Below are 21,220 nucleotides of genomic sequence, written 5' to 3'. Positions count from 1 at the left end.
GGTTGATATTCTGATTTATATTTTTCCTGATCACCGCAGCCACTCAAAAAGTGTTTACAGAGGTGGTGGTTAAAATCACCACCCCAAATAATAATGGAATCCCGTGGGGATGAAACTAACAAAGCTCCTAAGTCCTTAATAAGAGTATTTATCATACCATTAACTAGACCTTTCTCAATACTATTATACAAGTTAACGATGAGCATCTCCACCTTGGGAGTCACCCGGATTAAAATAATCTGATAGTGATTGCATTGGCCCACCATTTTTACTGACAAGGTCTCCAGCAGGTTAGATAAGTAGATAATCAGGCCCCCTTTATTTCTCCCTGAAATAGAGGGACTAGCAGGTTGATGAAATGTTCTGTAGCCGGTGATATGGATGGCTTCCAGGGACCAGGTCTCTTGCAGACATAAAATGTCTATGTCCTTAATATAATCAATCCATATAGGATTATCGATCTTGGAACGGAGACCGGCTACATTCCAGAAGGCAATCCTGGTTCCTATATTTTTAACTGCCCCTAGTTGGTCCGATGGTGGGGTTACCTTCTGCACGTCGCTTGCACAGGGTATCGCAGTTGGAACACACAAATCCGTCGTGGCAGAAGTAACAGCAACCTCCGCAGTTGGGCGTCAGTCCACTCCTTCAAGTCCGCTCAAAACTGAGAAGCGATTGACCCCTACAAAACTGCGGTGGTGACTGTCGTTCCCACTCCACAACTGATTAGGAAACGTTTTCCTGGGGTATTCCCAACCTAAATTAAGTGGGGTACGGTAGCTCTTCCTACCCCCAAGCTCAGAGGTCATACTGGTGTTTGGTCTATTCAGCTCCCTGTAAAAGTAATCAAGTGAGAGGATCTGGATACCCTTCGATTGTGGCTTTGCATTAAATAACGATTCATCAATAATTCGTCTAACCAAAAAAGAATTATTAAAGTTGAGTATAATGCAGTCTCCGGCTTTGGTCTTCTTGGATCTACCAATCCAAGCCACTCTACGTACCATTATTAAATCATTCCAAATGTTGTTACCCGCCATAGTGTTCTTTGTAAACCAGTGAAGCACCTTATTTTTTAATTGACCAAAGTCCTCACTAACGCCCTTATTCAATGCAGGGACATTTGCGAGCACTACTACTAAAGGTGAGCACACTGGTGGAAGGTTAATAACTGGTAAAGAAACCCGTTCAGCCTGAACAACCCGCTCTTTCTCCCTCAAACATTTATCACTAATTTGTAGGGCTGTAGTAGTAAGTGAGGTGGATTCGGCAGTATTAACACTTTTAGTTATAGGGGGCAACAGAGGTAAAGTGGTGATACAATTATCGCCAGAAAGGGTTGTAGCTACCTGGGTATTTAGACCTTGAGGGGCTGAATTATTGCTAGATGTTATTTCAGTACAAGTGGTCGACTTGGGCGGTGTTATGTTTTCGAGCCTACGCATATTGATATTGACAAGCTCACCCAAGGCATCTAACTTACCATTAATGTTTTTCAGTCTCTCAATTATTGGGAGGGTAAAGGAACGCAAAAGATGGGTTATGTTTGAAAGTGATACTACTGTGTCCTCGACCCTACCGCTAAATATAGCTCTATTAATTGGAGCAGGAGACAACAGAACCGGATCTATCGGTACTTGAGAGTTCTTCTTGGGTTTTTTAATAGCATTCTTAGGGCAAGTTACACTATGTATACCAGACAGCTTTATAACTTTAGATTTCCTGCCTGTTTGACTGCTCCCGCCCCTCTTCCTTTTCCCTTTCCCTTTCCTATCCAAACTAGGAGGAGCCACTACTAATTTGGCTTCAGGGGCTACATGATCTTCTGGCTGTAAGCTTTTCCTAGGCTCAATCGGATAGAAACCCTCGGATGAATCAAGACTGCTAAAGGAGTTATTACACTTAGACACAGAATCCTCAACATGAGGGTAGTCAGAGTACATTGAAGTGCGTGGGCATAAGGAAGTCAAATCTGCCCTTGCTGGTGACACCACATTACTTAAATCTCCTAAAGAGGAGCGTCTGGCGCTCAAAAGTTCCATAGACAAACGCTTTTCAGTCCGGGCAATCTCCCTACCCACAACATCGGCTGCCCTCAGGAAGAAGTCATCAAGAGTGCCGGTGGGTCTTCCACCTGCTGCGGCCGATGTAAGGCAGCGTTTCCCCTCGTTGTCCGTAGCAAGTGACATGATTACGTACAAAAGCAGAAAAGTCAAGGAGTTCTTACCAAGGGGATGTAGGCCTCAGGGACGTGGCCCAGCCCAGCCTCTATCGGCCGTAGACGGCCCGCCCTTGTCCCGGGCTTCGCCCGGGCGCTGCCCGCGCGCGTCCCGCGCTGCGGGAGGCGCTACGATCTTTTAAGGGCCTCCTCCCCTCAGCTGTAACAAGTGAGCTGACTGCGCACTGCCCTCTGGGTATCGTAGTCCTGGATGACCTGGAGCCGTTCCCCTCACGGCTTGGGAAGTGCTAAAACGGCGTGGCAGAAAGAGCAGAAACACACTCCATAGGCAACCGTTCCCCTCACGGTATGCAGGCTCGATGTCAGTACACACCAGCTCGCTTCAGCGCGCGTCCCGCGCTGCGGGAGGCGCTACGATCTTTTAAGGGCCTCCTCCCCTCAGCTGTAACAGGTGAGCTGACTGCGCACTGCCCTCTGGGTATCGTAGTCCTGGATGACCTGGAGCCGTTCCCCTCACGGCTTGGGAAGTGCTAAAACGGCGTGGCAGAAAGAGCAGAAACACACTCCATAGGCAACCATTCCCCTCACGGTATGCAGGCTCGATGTCAGTACACACCAGCTCGCTTCGTTCAGAAAATGCCTTTCTTGCATCAAACAACATTCTATATTATTATGTTTAAGAGTATAAAATGTTTCTCACAAATCAACCTACACCGGACAAACAAATAGTTGATAATTAGGATTATTAAAAAAAACAGTCAAATGGAACCATATAAAATTTCAGTTTCTGAGCCGAACGTGCAACTTCAGGATCAACTTATGAAGTCACAATTGGCAATTGACAATCAGCATGTTTAGGTTTGACATTATCGTTAAAATGACAAAAACTGATTATTAGTTGTCACAAAGTGCCCCTGATATCAGATGAAATGCTCAGAGATTATCTTTTTTTCCACAATGAGAATAAACTTTACAAACTGTGTGGTCAAACAAGCAGATTTTCTAGAGAGACCGGTTATAATTGCTTGGCGACATGTTCTCACCCCATTTTCTCGAAGGATGGATTTTAATAGAGCTTTCCTCTCTTGTAGCAATCGTGAACAAATGGTTACAATATGCAATAATCTTTCATTATAAAAAAACGCATAATCTACTGCGGTGTGTGGGCCAGTTTTGTATCCATGAATGAATTCTATATTTTGTGGGCTATCTCCCAGATCGTAACAACAGGAATTTATCTCTTATAAACGGTTTTAAATAGGAAATAAGATAAGGTTGTGGCTCCAGTTTGATAAATGAGTTAATAACTGACCAAGCATGGCTTTTTATTTTGTTGCAAACTCCTCCTTATCCAATAGGGTCGATAGGAATTTAGCTGATTGGTTTAATGTCTGTCTAAACACAGCTTTGTTTCTAGCTACATCTTCAAAGGGCTGAGACTTAAAATTATTTAGGCTCTCCGTATAATAAGATCTCCAACCGCTTGCGAACTCGTGCCTTGTTATTTCCTGCCAGCAATGGTTCGCAAGTGTGCCTATGTCGGAGTAAAAGAAAGAGTATAGAGATTTATAAAAATGCAGATTGTCTAATTAAAGTTTGTCTTTTCAAGCCAAATTCCAGTTTAACATTGGCGTGCCCGATATTCTTTGGGACCCTAAAAACCAATTTACCTTGAAATATAACTGACCCATAAGCCAGGGAAGGAATCAACTTTGATTTCATTACCTAGAGGCTCATGGTATGGACATACCAACGTGTCTCTCAACTTTCTAAAAGCAAAAGACAATGCAGTAGCTTTCGCTTTTAATTTGAGAAAATGCTGTTTAATAGACAATCTCTCATCAAATGTAATACGAAAATACTTATAAAATTTTACAGTTTCAATCTTTAACCCATTATTATTCCATACTCTCATATCTGGTTTATTCTAACCCATCGTCATTATTTTTTTTTTTTTTGTTCATCAATAAACTATTGGCTTGAATATATTTGTTAAATTATTCTAGAAGTCTTCTTAGACCTATAGGTGTGACTTAACAGAATAGTGTCATCTGCATACTGTAAGTATTTTATGTTTTGTCCGGCTAGGTTAGGCGAATGAGCATTAACGTTTTTGAAATATAATGGTAAATCGGCCATAAAAAGATTAAATAGACATGGGTTTAAGATGCAACCTTCTTTAAGACCACTATGTGTTTCAAGCCGGCGAGTTGTACATCTACCATCACCCACTTTAACCTGGACCCACGTATTAGAATATAACAATATAGTCATGTCCAAATACAGTTGGTTTGGAATGCCCCATGATGATAACTTTGCCCAAAGTAAATTACGGGGGACAGAATCAAAAGCGGCCTTAAGATCTACAAAGCAAATATATAACTTTTGCCTTTTGTACTTTGCTCTTTCAGCCAATAAAGTAAATGAAGGCAAGTTCGTAATCGTTGACTTGCCCCTACGAAAGCCAGTTTGGAAAATTGGTATAATTTCGTCTTTCTCAGCCCATTCTTCCAATTCTTTAAGTAGATTTTTGCCTCCACATCTGTTAAGGCAATCAGCCTGTAGTTAGCTAGATTATCTAATGGGCCACTTTTATAAATTGACTGGATTATACTTCCCTGCCATGATTCAGGAACCGTTTTTGATTTTGCAACATCATTGAACAGAGGCGTCAGGATTTCTGACCAAAGATCTATCTTTGCCTTGAAGACTGAGGTTGGAATCCCGTTGGGACCTGGTGCTCCATTTGATCTAATCCTGCTTATGGCCATTTTAACTTGATCTTTTTTCCATGTCTCCAATACTAGAAGTTTGGCTTCATTATGATGATCTTTTCAATTTTTCCCGCTATTTCTGTTGCTCAGCGGGCTTAACATAAGGTGATCAAGGTTATTGTTTAAAGCTTTAACTGAAGAGGTCCCATATACGATGTGAATGAAGGATGCCCAGCGTGAATTATGGATGTTAGCCATCATCTCTTGATGCAGATAAAAGTGAAAACACGACAAGGCACACACTGTGCCATGCTTGCAGACACTACAATAAGTATAGGTATGTCCACCACCACAGCAGGCCTTACAGCCCCGAGGCAGGGTGCACTATATTGCATGTGTGGGCATATCTGAATGAGCAAATATGCTCCGGTAATGTATAAGTCAACTCTTAGACATCATAAGTGAACAGGGAAACCATCTTAAATACATGTTTTAGATACTAGTATAAATGAGTTCTCCAGCTACATGATGACTTCACTGAAATCTAAGGTGTTTGGTGCCCCCTGAAAACCTACCAGCTACTAGTATGCTGGCTGACTGGTGTCGACCAGCCTGCCACCACAGACAAGATTCTGACCTCCGCCTGCAGGTGAGGGCCTATGCTGTCTGAGAGCAGAAACAATGCCTGCTCTGGCCGCAGGTGTTGTCACCTCCTCCAAGCAGGGTGGCTAAGTAATTTGCATTTCAAGGCAGGAGGCTTCAAAGGCCCCTGCCACCTTTGATATGTGAATCACAAACAAGAGGGGGGGATCTGGGAGCTAAAAAAAGGTCCAGTGTCCATGCTCCCTAGACTAAGTATATATCACCAGGAGGACAAAGTTCCTACGGGCGGGTGCAAAAAGTCACCTAAGCCCTAAAAGAGGCAAAAAGAGAGTGAAAGAGTTCCTAGTTTAAAAACCACTCAGGTCAGTGGAAGACCACTCTATGTCCTCTGTTGCCCTCACACACCCCGAAAGGTGTCATGCTTCATCATCGGGCGGTTGCTCCTCGTGGGACCGGCGCTGCAATTCCCCACGGGCCCCCGAAGGGTCACTTTGACGGAGATCTTTTAAGAACCGCCGGATGGTGCATGTGGGTGTGTGAAAAATTGGGTTCGGTGTAGAGGGTAAAAAGGGGTGCGTGCAAGCTTGTGAAAATATGGAGGGTCATCATGCAGCGAATCATATAGATGTACCCTGAGCAGAAATAAACTGGTAAGAAAAATTGACCCTGAAGGTACATTACGCCCAGGAATCATGGATCAAAGGCCAACATGTTTCGCGCCTCTTGCGCCCAAAGGGTCGGTGGCGCTTCGTCAGGACCATATTCTTTTTAAAAAAAGAGAGGTGCACGTGAAAATTACATAAACAAGTTAAAAATACCCTCAGTATCGGTCTGGGCAATTGCCTGTACACCCTCAGTATGGTAACAGGTCAACGATGAGAATCGCTCCAGATAAATATCTAGGAAAAAAGAAAAGAAAGAAAGAGCAAAGGGATGTGTATCAGTACAACTTAATACAACATAAGTGTGCCACAGTCATGTGCACATCAACCCCAAGCAAAGAAGGGACACAGCGCCTAAATATGTATGAGGGCACCAACAACATATACGGCATCTTACACTGTATCCCACCCAACAATAGTCACTCTATGGCATGTCAAAAACTGTAGACTAAAAACCATATAATGGGCAAGGGTAATGAAATCTCACCTAATACATCACACTCCTAATCCCAATAGGAAAAGCACACCCTTAATAACAAAGGCTGTATAGGTAGCGTAATTAGGTATGCCCGGAGCTAACCTGACTGGAAAAGGATGAATACTCCATCAGCTAGGCAAATAGAATTCCTAGGCAATAGCCTGGGGGGGGCAGAAATGTCCATTCTCGGGCTTCTGTTGCCTGGACTTTGAAATTGTTAGTGTGCTTAAAAAAAATTAATTAGGAACATATCCTTCCAATACAAAGAGGAATAAGAAAGCACCAGACTTACTAGGGTAATTTACTGAATGAAGAATTATATTAGTAAGACTGATTGAAGGAAAATACTTTATTTTTCTTGACCATTTCATCATGCCAGTTTAATTGCTAACATTTGACAGGAAACGTCTATAAAAATCATACAAAGACTATTTATAATATTTCTTAAAAATCCTATTTAACGATAAAGTTGGATTTTAATAACTATTCAGAAGTGCAACTTTTGAAGTTATTTTGTACCTGCCTGAACCTCCAAAAAGTTAATAAGCATTAGGCTGCTGACAGCTGGACTGCCATTGCTTGACCATAGTGACCAATTTCTTAAAAGGATTCTCTTGAGAAGTTACTGAAATGTAATCCTGGCTCCCCTTTAAGGACCCCTGCCCTCCTCAGTTTCTCAAACTGGCAGCTCTCATTGGTAATCCTATTCTCAAAAGTATTTGGAACGCCTCCTTGAGATCTTGAATGTTCCTGTTATATGGAAATAGGCATTCCTACTGCCGCTGTAAAAGAAGCCTAATGCAGACCCTGGGGTGCTGAGCAGCTTGAGGCCCATCTCATTTCTACGTGCACCCGCGAAGATCTTAGGAAAAACTGATTTATATCCATTGTCTTCCTTTGTTGAAGCCACATGGCACTCAATCTGGCTTCTGTGCAGTTTATAGCATGGAGACTACCTGAATGGAAGTGTCTGAGACCGTCTGAGACGTTCTGGAAACGGCGCATCTTCCATGGTGATGATGCTAGACCTGTCATCAGTATTCGACACAGTAGCACACTCTACCTTGTTTAATAGATTAAGCCTTTTTGGCTTTCAGGGAACCGTGCTGTCACGAATGTGATCTTTTTTTGGAAGATTGTTTTCAGTGGAGTTTTCTTCACCCGAATGCATCATCGCCCAAACCTCTGCTCTGTGGGGTGCCACAGGGTTCTGCTCTCAGTCCGCTTCTTTTCAATCTTTACTTGGCCACCCTGATTGAGACCTGGGGAGTGAAGGTTGTTTTGTATGCAGATGACACACAGCTGGTGTTTTCGTTTAGAGAACATACAGAAGCGTCCTTTCTCAATTTCAAAGAGTGTTTAAAAGGCATTGCCAAGTGGATGGACATCAACTTTTTGAAACAGAACGCAGGCAAAACCGAGGTGCTCTTCTTCAATCAGATGGCTCCTCCTCCATCTAGCCTCTGGTGGCCCACCAAACTGAATCCTCCTCTGGTACTGGCCACTTCAGCTAGAAATGTAGGGATCATATTTGACCCCGACCTTTTCTTTGCTACTCAAAGTAGGCATATTTCATTGTCCTACTTCCTGAAGTTAAGATCAATCAGGAAGCTATTGCATCTACTTCCAGAAGAGACCCGATCTACGCTCTGTGACATCGCGTTTGGATTACGCTAACAGCTTAAATTCAGGTCTTCCTGCTTTCTTGACTCATAGACTTCAAATGATATGGAATTTGACAGCCAGGCTGATTTGACAGGTCCCCTTCAGGCATCACATCTCACCTCATTTGAAGCAGTTCAATTGGTTTTCGGCTGCCAGGAGGGTGGAGTTCAAAGCCCTGACATTGGCATTTAGAGCCGTTAGGGGCAGAGGTCCACAATACCGGAGAAATAGGCTTAGTCAGTACAATCAGGAGAGAGCCTTGAGCTAATCATCTACGCCTTTTGCGCTTCCGGAGGTTTGCCAAGGTTTGTTGAGGCGGTAGGTCTTTCTCAGTTCTGATGGCCAGGCTTTGGAAATTCTTGCCTAGCCATCTGCGCATGGCTGGACTGAACACTGTTTCAGGAAAGATTTAAAAACCTGGCTCTTTAATCAAGTGTAGATATGAGTGAGAGGAGGTGTTTTCCCCCCTGCAGTAAGACCAGTGAGGGTGGGCACAGAAACTTCATTAACTTGTAAATGGCCTGCCCTTTCAGAAGTAAGGTGAGACTTGGCAAATGCAAACATTTCTTCCCCCCTACTCAAGCTGATTGGAAACCCAGTGGGAGGAAAGCTAACCCCAGAACCAGTTGAGTGACCACATGGAGGGGGCTACTCATTCCCCTGGACACACCTTTAATTATGCACACAACCTCGCCACAAGCGAGAAATCATTTCCCGATAATGGATTTTAGGATCAGGATGCCCTATGGGATTGCTTTCAGTGAGACAAACTGGAATTGCGAAAAAAGTAGGTAGTGTTGCCCCTGGGACCTTTTACTCCATTGGTTAGAGAGGAGAAAGTTATAACTGCCACCCACTAGCTGGTGCCGACCATAATTGTGGCACCCCAAAGTACCCTCCTTTGAACACTTCCTGGACCTGCGGAAGATCAGAAGAGGACTGAACCTGTGGTATGTGACCTGCTCGCTTATATGCCTTGGACAAAGTGGAAATTCAAGGGTCAGTTGACTGATCTGTTTGTTGTGTGATTTCCGGGACACAAGACGCTGCAAGAGACCTTTTTCCGGAAATGACCAATTGACCAGTACCAACTGGATTTGATCTGAAACTTGCTGGTTGTCTCTCCTTGAGTGAGTCATGGCCCCTAATTGCGGTCTCTGAGGTCCAAGGAGATCCAGTAGAGCTGCTCTAGAAAACCTGAAAAGTTGGCACTTGGAAATGTTTCTGACTTCTAGGACCTCTGGACGGTCCAGCGAGATCTTGCAACAAAGATGTCGATTTTGATGCAGCTTCGTCGCATTCAGATTCAGGCTTACCCCACCAGAGGATTTTGAGCTCAATAAAAAAGATTTGGTCAAAAGGTAAAGTCTTTGACCGGGGTGAACCCCCTTGGCGCTCCACCGAGGTTGGTCTGAAATCTCACAACAGTCCCAGTCTACTGCTTCCACTGACTATGACACTTAGCTTAAAACTTCAAAAGTTCATATCTCCAGTTCCCCATATTGGATTTTTGTCATTTTTGTGCCATTTATGTCATTGGGTTATTTAAAATTGACTCTACTTTTCTAATTGTTTGGTATTTTTATTGTTTGATGTATTGACTTTATTACTGTTTTAGTACTTTATAAATACTTTACACATTAGCATAAGTTAAGCCTGTCTGCTTTGAGCCATAGTTACCAACAGGTTGAGATGGACAACTTCCACCCCAAATAATCACTTTTTTACACTGATACACCTGGTCAAAATAATCTTCTCATTGGCCACACATCTGGAAGTTGCTTGAAACACATGACAAGATATGCTGAGCGGCTTAATGCATATTAATGTATGCTATTTCTACTCCCTTGATAGTGCCAGCGAGAATTCTCTTTACTTGGGAGGACTGCTCTAAATCCCACATGTTCGCTTCGTGGATAGGTTAGATTTGTCTTTTTGTGGGTCGCATTCCAAGATGAGGATGCTCTCCTACAGCTTCTTCTCCCTCCTCTTATTACTCTGATCTCCATGCAAAATTCCCAAAAGTCATGAGGTGTCAGATGATCCAAGTACTTTTCAGACAGCCCAATGTATTTTTGATCTTTAACCTTGTTGCATTTTCCTCTGTTACCCAAAGCTATAGATCTTTCAGTATACATCATCATGACTACATTGACATTGTCCAGGTATTTGAATATAATACACTAGGCACCTGCAAAGTTGTTTGTGTTAATATTTGACTTCTATTTTTTGTTTTATTTTTGACAAAATCTCAGTGCTTAAAATTCGTAAATCTGGGGTAAATCTCAAATAATTTTTTACTTATACATTGACCTTTGTTTTTTTATCCTTTTACCCTTATCCACTATTACTTACCTTTTCCTGTCTTACTTTTTTATTTAATTTAAAGCAGAGTGTCTCTCGTTTCACTTAACTTATTTTTTTTAATTTTAACCATCATTGCTTTACCTTAACCATAATTATTTTTACCATAACTGTTTACCATGCACTTCACCCATCCTCTTACAAAATTACTTACCCCTTGTTAGTTATCTCTGTGAATCCCATTCCATACTGATGTTTATTCCTGTGTGATCATTCATGTTTAATGGCTCCCATGTGATTTTCTTTTCTGTTTTGGTATTTCCACACATGCAGAGAAAAGTGCTTAAGGCATATTAGTAAATAATGATCATAGTGACTCTTGTTACCCTAGTCCTGCAGTGCCCTTGCCAGACCATGCTGCTCTCTAGTCAGTTACATCATTTGTATGGGCATGATTAAAAGGAAATATCTTGATGTGAAGCAGAAATTGAATATCGAGCACAGGTGGTAAATGGTTCAGGGTGAGAGAAGACACCTGAGAGAGACTCTGCGTGCATACTGGGTTACTAGCCTTGCTTTAATCTTTGTGCTAATTACCACCTCAGTCCCTCTGCAGGCAAAGGACTTACCCAGGTAGAGAACAGGAGCTGAAGGGTATGGTTATTAGAGTCTCTTCAATGAGTAACCTGTACATTTCTCTCTAACAATTGCAGGTTCCAGATTCTATCCATCGGACTCTTGGTATACCCACAATTAACACATCATCTTCTAGCAAGTTACCCTTGCAACCCTCCATGGCTGAGGCAAGTAGAGCATCCTTGGTCGGTGAGAGTCCCTCTTTTGAGAAAACATCCAGCCGGACAACTGCTTCCACAGCATCTGTAGGTGAGGCATTAGCCATACCTTTGTACTAAGGGACATTTTCAGGCTCAGTTGCTTCATAGTTGAATCGGTGAAAATAATGGTGATGTGACATAGGAAGGAACTTTTGACTAGGGGTTATTATTGTCAGTGGTAGTATTGACATCTAATTACGGAATTGCAAAAGTGATGGTGTTTGGTAGGTGTGGAACAGGTACTGTAGATGTGTGTTGCTTTAGGTACAAGTGCTGAAACTGTATCAGGAACTTTAAAATACAAAATCAAGAAGACAGATTCTGTAGCTACTGAAGTCTGGGTCTGGTTAATTGAAACTGAACGGGCTAGTCCTTAAGATGTTCAACCTGCCCTTGAACTATGGAAACTGTGGAAGCTGGACCCTTTAATACTGGAACAGCAGAATCCAGGCTATCCGACATTAAACTGGATTGTGGGTCTTCTAAGTATACAAAAGAGGGCACTTGGATAGGATAAGTTAACCTGCAGTTAGTGAATGAGCAGGATCCAGTCCTTAATGTAAATAAACTGTAGAAATGTTCACCCGCAGGAGCTGATCTACGGTTCATCGGTAGGAGCCATTCCCTGGATGTAGAAGCAGAGTGCTGGTTATTATAACTACAGGACTTAGATGTGATGTTTTGAAAGTGCAGGAACTTGGCCAATATTGAATCTGTGGGACCTTAACTCTGAAATATTGAATCTTTGCAAAAGGGGCATTAAATAATAATGTAGCTGGACCATGTTCAGATATTAGGCCCTGGATATAAATAAAATGATGTGCTGGGCTTAGGATAGCAAACCTGTAGGCACAAGCCCTTTTAATATTGAAACTGAAGGGACTGAACCCTGAGATATAGAAACTGCGAGACTGGTGTGACTGCATGGTTAATTAACATGCAAATGCAATAGCATATGCCAGTTGCTGAGGTACTAGACCCGCAAAAGTTGGGCCTTCTATATCAAAAATGTGGGAAGCAAGTCAATGTTGAAGCCGCTGAAGTCAGGACCTTAAATATTGCAACTGCAAGGCAGGGCCTGAAATAATGAAACTGTAGGAGAAGTACCCTTTAATGTATAAACTAGGCCCTAACATATATAAACTGTAGTAACTTTGAGATTTTAGCCCCTTAGCAGCTGAGGCTCTACCTGCCCCATTGGTGATCCATTTTTTAATGCTTGGTGCTCTTTACGCTTAAGCCTTATTAATTTTTTTCCACAAAAGATGTGATAGCAAACCAACTGTTAATGGCTTACTGCCTTTCATATATGCTTTTCATAGTAAACAAACTGCCTTTGTCATAACATGGCGTACCTAACAGGCAAATAGCTTATCACCATAACCAACACAGGCCTACTGTTTTGAGGATAAGCATTTTCAGAAGGCACATATTTATAAAATTAGAACACTTAAAAAATTACAGTTGGCTAACTTAAATACTCTCTCTCCTAAGAAAACCTAACAAGGAATTCGACAGATCAAATATTCTATATGCTCGGTTTAACACAGGGGTTAACCCACACCAAAACCTGTGACTACTTAATCTGTGAGATTCCAAGTAACAAAATACTTATATGTAGACTGTATAATAAAGGGTAATAATCCACCCTTAAATCCAAATTTACTTTATTGATCTGCCACCATAACCAACTCCGTTATTGGGGGGGCGGAGCTTGCCGAGGATCATGGCGGACGCGTGAGCGCGTAGCTCCGGCCATCAACCCTCAAACGATCCTTCAATTTATCCTCCGCAGTACATGGCTCGAGCGTCCCTACGCGGAGATACCCTCCCGCACCAGACTACCTCGCCTGGGAGCTCCGGCGTACTTCTACGGCGCTGTGGGGCGTCGGAACGGAGAGCGGAGCTCGGTCGGGCGGACTGGGCCGTCATCCCCGGCCTCTCTTGGGACCTGCCCCGGTGTGCGTCGCTCGACGTGCGGTCACCAGCGAGGGGGAGGACCCGATCGCCCGGGAGCACCGACTGCTGTGGAGCCGGAGAAGCAAGGGTGCGGACGGCACAGGACGGGACCTAGGAGGCACGAACACCAGTGGAGGGTGGGGGCTGAGAATTGCTGGATCTGCCTCCCCCTGAGTTGCACCTCGGCCTACCGGACAGTGGCCTCTCGGAGCACACGGAGCCCTCGCGCTTCTGGACCTACCGCTGACCCCCCGGCTGCGCTGGTGACTTAGCCCCCCCCCTCCCTGACCCCCTCTGGGAGGAAAACCGGGCTGGCGCTCCCACGCACGCTGCTCCAGCATAGGGAGGAACCAGGCCCCTGCTGCCGCGTGGCGGAGCGGTGCAATGCTGCGGCCAATTGGCGGGCCGGCCCTGGCGTTTCGGCTGCGGCCCTCTAGCGAGCCCTGAGGAGCCCGGCGGGGCGTTGGTGAAGCACGCAGCGCGCTCCAGACGCCTGCCTGACCAGTGAGGAGCGAATTGCGGACTGAGACCGGTTGCCCCCTTCGCGACGCCGGCTCGGAGCCAGACGGCGACGTGTGGCCTGGAGGTACAGGGGGAGCCTTGCGGGAGCGAGCATAGCTGCCCCTTGGGGGAGACGGCCGGGAGGTGCCCTCCCGACATAGGGCCGGAGCGGTGTGCTGGGCTACGCGACTTGGAATCGGGAGCCCTGGTCTTCTGGCGGCCCGGCCGCGTTGGAGGGCCCCCTGGCCTGCGCCTCGGCGGGGGGCGGCGGTGTCTCCTCCCGGCCTCGTGGGGGTCGCCTGACGCAGGGGCTTCAGGACGGATACCAGGATTGGCCGTGAGGTGCTGGGACCCTAGGGAGCGCGGACCTCCGGAAACAACATGGGCAAGGGTGACAAGACCCAGCCTAAACTGTCCTTCGACCCTCGCAAGACGAAAGGGCCCGATATCGCAGCTCAAGCGGCGCCGCCCGGTGGAACCCCCCAGGAGACCACTATCTGTGCAGACATTAAAGAAATGTTGGCGACAATGGAGAAGGGGTTGCAGGGCAGCCTGGCGGCGATAGGCACCAAGATTGATGCGCTCTCCTATCGCATGGACCGCATGTCGGAGAGGGTGGACAAGAACTTAGCGCGTCTGGACGAGTCCGAGAACAGAATAGCGCAGGTGGAGGAGGCGCAGACGGAATGGGACTCGGACCGCAAACAATTTCGTAAACTGCTCCAGGTCATACAAGACAAGTCGGAGGACTTGGAAGCCCGCTCGCGGAGGTCTAACGTCCGCATCACGGGAGTGGCTGAGTCGACGCATACGGGGCGGATGGAGCCCTTCGTGGAAAAACTGCTTCGCACTTTGCTGGGAGAGGACGTGTTCTCGCCCATGTTCGTCGTGGAGAGGGCCCATCGCTCGCTGGGACCTCGCCCCAGGCCGGGCGCCCCTGCGAGACCCATCATAGCAAAGCTGCTGAACTACAGGGACAGAGACACCGCCCTGCGGATTGCGAGAGAAAAAGGGAAGCTGCAATTCGAGGGAATGGATATCTCCATCTACCCGGACTTCACGGCGAGGGTGCAGGAGGAACGGAGACAGTTCGCCCCCTACAAGAAGCAATTGCGCGAACTAGGGCTGGACTACGCGATGCTGTATCCGGCGAGGCTGCGGATCAACAGGCAGGGCCAGTCGCACTTTTTCACGGACCCGAGAGAGCTGCAACGATCCTTGAAGGAATGGTCCAGGGGGCAACGGAGTGGACCGCGGGAACACGTGGACACTGGCTCTGGGGCCCACGGCCCGGAGGAGCAGGACTAGACGTCATGCGCCGGCTCTCTCCCGTGAGCAGCTGCCCGGCGCGGGTCTGCGGCCCTCCCCCGGGGGCATCTGGGACCCTGAGAGTGACCTGCCTGCTGGACCTGTTTGCGGAGGGAGGAGATGGCGCCTGCCCTTGACGACGTCGCTGCTGGGTGAGATCTTTCTAATTTGTGGAGGGTGCCTTCCTATTGTGACACTGGACTTGGGGAGGGGGGGTTCACTTGCAATTGCGGACTACCGTCAGTGCTGTCCTCTGGGGCCTCATAGTTGCGGGGTTCTCCTTAGGGGAGGTCCCATCCTGATGATGAGATAGCCTGTTTTTGATCCGGCCAGAAGCTGAACTAGATGCCCATGCATAGGCTCCCTGGGACGGCCGAGTATGTCCCGCTAGAGAGGGCGCTACGCCCCTGAGAGGACTGCACAGGAGCCCACTAGAACTATTGAATGGGGGACATCACCAGCTCGAGCTGTGCTGACAAGTGAGGGTAACGGTGCGGGGGGGTGCGCCTACACAGTGGTGTTCCGAAAGGTCGGGACGTTCGATCCCCGGTGGCCGCTGCCCCAGCGCTGTTAAGCACGGGTGGCCCTCTTGAGGGCTGACTTGGGGAAGAAATCACATGTTTGTAGTGAACGGGGGAGGGGGGGTGGGGATGGGGTCCTGTCTGGCCAGGTTGGGGGTGGTCGGCTGTGGGAGGGGGGCTGGGCGGTTGGGGAGTTGTTTCGGGGTTGGGGACTGGGAAACGCACGGTATGTTGAGAAAAGAGTCTTCCGCTATGCTCTTGCGCGCCCGAGGTGTGCTGTCAGGCGGTGTCTGGGGGGGGGGTCCTCCGCTAGCTCTCCCCCTACGGAAGCTATGACGTATGAATGCAGGAATGCCTGAACATAGAGAGTTGAAAGGCGACGGCTGCGAGGTGACCCTCAGAGCGCTTACATGGAATGTGCGAGGATTGAACGACTTTCGCAAATTGCGAAAAGTACTGAATTACTTCAATAGGCACCACATCGACTTGGCGCTCATACAAGAGTCTCACCTCCCACTCACTAGTAAACTGTTCTCCCACAGGGGTCTGTCTGGTTGCAGCATGGCGGCAGGCTTTACCTCACACTCTAGAGGGGTGGTCACATGGGTAAACCCACGATCCAAAATGACGTTACAGAAGCTGGCCGCTGACCCAGACGGACGCTACTTGATCGCTCGGTGTGCCGGCAAAGGTCATGACCTCATTGTGGTCAATGTTTATGGTCCCAACTACGATACCCCGGAGTTCTACGCCGCACTCGCTGCACAGTGCAGGCATTACGCGCAGGCTCGCATGGTGTGGGGGGGCGACTTTAATTTCGTATTCGACCCGACTTTGGACCGCTCCTCGGGGCGGGCCCGCCGACCGGCGGCGGCCGCCGTGTACATGCAGGCGGAATTGACCAAACTGGACATGGTCGATGTCTGGCGACATAGAAGCTCCGAAAAGGCGGGCTACACGCATTATTCGGCATATCACGACGTGCATACCAGAATTGACTACTGGCTGGCGTCCCGGACGCTTCTGGCGGCTGTCAAGCGATGCGAGGTTCTACCTCGTACCCTGTCGGACCACTCCCCCCCCTCCTCATGGTATTTGCTGCCCCTGTCAAACGATTACCGCCGTTCACGTGGCGGATGCCGCCCTACTCCCTGCTGGACGAGGCATATCGGGGGGAATTGGCGGACGAGATTGACGCTTTCTTCGCGGCTAATCTGGGGTCTGTGCAGAGCTTCCAAACGGTATGGGACTCGTTTAAGGCCTACATTCGCGGCGTGGCCATGGCCAAGCACTCCGGTGTTCTCAAATCCATACGGCAGCGTATGAGAACCTTGGAGACGCAACTAGCTCAGTTGGAGGAGCGACATGGAGGGTCCACGGACCCTGAAGTGGTGGCCCAGATTCAGACCCTAGTCACAGACTTCAACAGCGAGGCAGACAGGGAAGTGCAGCACATGGGCAAATACGCCACAGCTCGCACCTATGGGGAGAGCGAACGCCCGGGCTCCCTATTGGCGGGGATACTCCGTAACTCCAGGCGGCCCTTAGTCGTCGACGAACTGGTGACTGCATCTGGGACGGTGATTACTGACGAGACAGACATAGTGGAAGAATTCCGGGACTATTATGCGGGGCTGTATACAGCAAAGTCCTCCCAAATGGAGGAGGAGATAGACGACTACCTCAGTTATATAAAAATGCCCTTCCTGTCAAACTCGCAGAGGGAATTCCTGGCGCTGCCGGTGTAAAAAGACGAAATCCTGGAGGCACTGGGGGGCATGAGGGCGGGCACTGCCCCGGGCGCGGATGGGCTAACGGTGCCGTTTTACAAGGCCTTTCAGGATAAACTTCTCCCTCACATCATGGCCCTTTTCGATGATATTTGTCAGGAGGGTAGCATGCCGGACTCGATGCGAGAGGCGCTGCTAGTCACCATTCTGAAACCTGGGCGGCCCTCGAATCTGTGTGGCTCGTACAGGCTGCTTTCCCTGATAAATGTGGACGCCAAGCTGTATGCAAAGGTCCTCGCTATGCGTCTGGCGCTACTGGTGCCGGAGCTGGTGGCCCCGGAGCAGGCGGGGTTCATTCCGTCCAGGAACCTTACCTATAACATTCGCACAGTCCTTGGGGCCATGCAGCATGTGCACCCGGGGGGTAAGGCCTTGGCGATTTTCCTCGACATGGAGAAGGCGTTTGACTCTGTCGAGTGGCCCTTCATGGTGAGAGTCTTGAGGAAACTAGGGCTGGGAGAACCGTTCCTGCAGATGGTGGGTGCACTATACTTTAGACCTACTGCCAGGCTGCGCATAGGAGACCGAGTCACGGACGCCTTCGCGGTCTCCAGGGGTACTCGGCAGGGGTGCCCCCTTTCTCCACTCTTATACGCTCTGGTGGCGGAGCCGCTGGCGTGCGCAATGCGGGAGTATCATCAATTTGAAGGTATTAACTTCCCCTCCTATCGGATCTGCATTTCCACCTACGCGGACGATACGTTACTATACGCCCGCAACCCGGAGGAGAATCTCTCCTCCGTGTTGAGAGAGGTAGTCCGGTTTGGGGCTCTCTCGGGCCTCCAGGTGAACTGGACCAAGTCGCTGGCGTTCCCGCTGACCCCGGTCACAGTGCCGTTCCCTATGGAATACCCCCTACAGTGGACAACTGACTCCGTCCGATACTTGGGGATTCAGCTGCACAAGGACCCGGAGGTCTTGCTCCGGGAAAAATACGGGGTAGCCTACTCCAACCTTGTTGACGACGTAGAGGTGTGGATTAAACTCCCCCTGTCGCTGATGGGCAGAGTGGCCATCATGAAAATGGTGGTCCTGCCGAGATTTTTGTTCCTCTTCACTAACATCCCTATCGTGCTCTCTAAGGCTTTCTTTGCGCAGTTGACCCAGACCCTGGTTCGCCTGGCCTGGGGCGGTAAGCAGCCTAGGGTGCAGTGGAAGGTGTTGACGCTCCCCTACGAGATGGGGGGACTTGGGGCCCCGGACCTGGAAAGGTATTATAGGATAGCGCAGGCGGCCCACCTACATACGTGGGTCCATGCCACCACTGATATACCGCACGTGCTGATGGAGCGGTTATTTGCGGAACCGCTTCCCCTCCCGACAACTGTCTTCCAGCCGGTGGACCGCAGGGTGGGAACATTGGACTCCCTCAAGGCCACGAACCATGCATGGCACGCGATCCGGAGGGCGCAGGATTGCGATCTACTGTATTCCCCACTGATGCGAGTGGAGTGGGCGATCTGGCTCCCCCCACTGAGGGAAGCTGGAGTGAGACAGGCGCTAGGCGCCTTGGGCATCGCCAAACTGGCGGACCTGTTTCAGAACGGGGTAGTTAAGATGTGGGAGCAGATCTGCTCGGCCCGACCTGGGGCTACCCAGCTCCAGCGCTTCCAATTCCATAGGATCCGTAGTGCGCTGTCGGCCCTGTTGGGGCCGGGCTTGGAGGAACCGCCAGAGGTCCCGGAACTTACATATGTCATCAAAACGGTGGCCCCAGTCAAACTCGTTTCGACTCTCAAAAAACTTGGGGATAAGCACCGGGCGCCCGAGTGCTCGGCGGCGCGACGGGGGTGGCAGGCCGACCTACAAATGGAGATAACGGACGAGATGTGGACCTACTGCTGCTCTAGCACTAAGAGGGTGTCGTTAAACGGTAGGCACCGACTGATACACTTTAAGTTCCTGCAGCGGGTCTATTACACCCCAGAGAGACTGCACAGGTACGGGCTTCGCCCATCGGCAGAGTGCGAACGCTGCCATTTCCCGGTAGCAGACTTCATACACATGGCCTGGCACTGTCCGGGTATAGCCCGGTTCTGGACAGCAGTGTTCCTGGAACTGAGCCTGATACTAGAAAAGGACATACAGCCTAACCCGGCGCTGGCGTTGCTGGGTTTCTCCAAGCCTCTCCCGCTGGCGCTTAGACGCCTGACGGACATAGCGCTTTTAACGGCTCGGCGCGTCGTGGCATCGTGCTGGATGAGGGGACCGCTCCCCACTAAAAAACGCTGGGTCAGAGATATGCTGTATTGCTGCACGCAGGCGGAGACATATAGTGAATTGTTGCCCCCGAAGAGCCGTCCCAAGAACTTTTGGGGACTGTACAGAACATATCTGACTGCTGGGGAAGCCGAGGGGGCGGGCCGGGGAGCGACACAGGACGACGGATCTGATGCACACAACGAGGCGGAGGCGGGTGTGATACTGGAGCGCACCCTGGTAGACGCATGACTGGATGGCAGGTTGGCGTGACCCTCAGGAGGCGCGCCGGTGGGCTGAGTGTGTGGCGGGGCATTACCCGGAGGAGTGTGGCATGCTTTGAGTGGAACCGTGGGGGCGACGGAAGGCGGCTGCAGGGTGGACGGCGAACTGAGAGTGGAGCACCGCTTTGCCTGCTCACTGCTGGACGCAGGGACGGCGGATAGGACAGTACGCAGATGCGAGAGTGATGAGACGACGTGCGTGGGGTGGGTGGGCTGGGAGGGGGGGCGTTGGAACTTGCTTTACAGAAACTCAGGGACTGGTTCAGGTTAGTTGGTGAAGGAGGTAACTGGTGGGACTGCCCCACATACATGATGGTCTGTAGTGGGGTCTGAGGGCTGGTGCCGCCATTGATATTAGCAGTAATGGCAATGGGATTCCTTGTGTGTAGATACTCCTGAAACGCCGCCGGTCCCCCTGGATGTCGGTTAAATGGCCGTGTACGCGTAAACTGCACCTCCCTCTTCCCCCCCCCCCCCCCCCCCCTCCTGCGGATCAGGGGGGGTAACACATGGCTACGTGACTTTCTGCTGCGCTGACCTGTATGTTTACTTTTTGCCAATAAAGGTTTTTGAAACAAAAAAAAAAAAAACTCAGTTATTCTGTATTGAGTATAAGCTTGGCCACTATCCAAAAAGTGCCTCACAACCACTGTTTTTAGTGGAAGCTCACAAATTAATCCCAATCAAATCCCAATCAAATCAGGGGAACCAACTTGCGGATGAAACCTAAGTCCTTCTTGCAGTAGTACTCTGTAAGCTCTTTTTATTGATATTATAAGGTCAAGCGACCGCTTTGATAACAAGCCACACCTAAAACTTCATATAGATTAGAGTAGACCTGGGAATCCGTTACTGCTCTTAAACACACACCTGCATCTTAATGTCTAAAGATATTGATGGAAGGGGAGAGTACTAGGGCCCTTTTCAAAACTGTTTCGAATTTAAAAAGTAGTAAAGTAGTTAGGCCTTTAGCAGTACTTAGCATTTTTTTTAAGTTCCAAAAAAGTTTCCAACTACTTTAAAAACCATGTCTGAAGAAGGGCCCTCCCAGGCACTCAACCTGGCAACCTGTATGCACCTCAAAGTATCCCAACTTAAGGAGCTCTGTAAAGCACAGAAAATTGCCATGGGTTCTTAACCCACAAATGCGCATCTGCAGCAGTTGTCGGCAGAAAAGAACAAGACCTTGACAAATAAAGTTTCACCCAATGGGGGAA

At 48.6% G+C, this 21,220-nt stretch overlaps 1 protein-coding gene across 8 annotated transcripts in view; it reads left to right on the top strand.

Moving 5' to 3' along the window:
• KANSL3 (KAT8 regulatory NSL complex subunit 3) overlaps positions 1 to 21,220 on the top strand; it is a 596,819-nt gene that overhangs the window by 531,974 nt on the left and 43,625 nt on the right. For 4 of the 8 annotated variants that reach the window (XM_085634440.1, XM_085634441.1, XM_085634439.1 and 1 more), the window contains one exon: positions 11,319 to 11,486. In XM_085634440.1, the coding sequence (XP_085490566.1) occupies positions 11,319 to 11,486 (168 nt within the window). Of the gene's footprint in view, positions 1 to 11,318; positions 11,491 to 21,220 lie in introns of all 8 variants that reach the window. The other 4 variants (XM_085634436.1, XM_085634437.1, XM_085634435.1 and 1 more) reach the window with 1 other exon arrangement.

The sequence above is a fragment of the Triturus cristatus genome, chromosome 11 (assembly GCF_964204655.1).
Source record: "Triturus cristatus chromosome 11, aTriCri1.1, whole genome shotgun sequence".
NCBI classification, from domain to species: Eukaryota; Metazoa; Chordata; class Amphibia; order Caudata; family Salamandridae; genus Triturus; species Triturus cristatus.
Note: the sequence above shows the minus strand (reverse complement) of the source record. Positions and strands in the feature narration are given on the sequence as shown.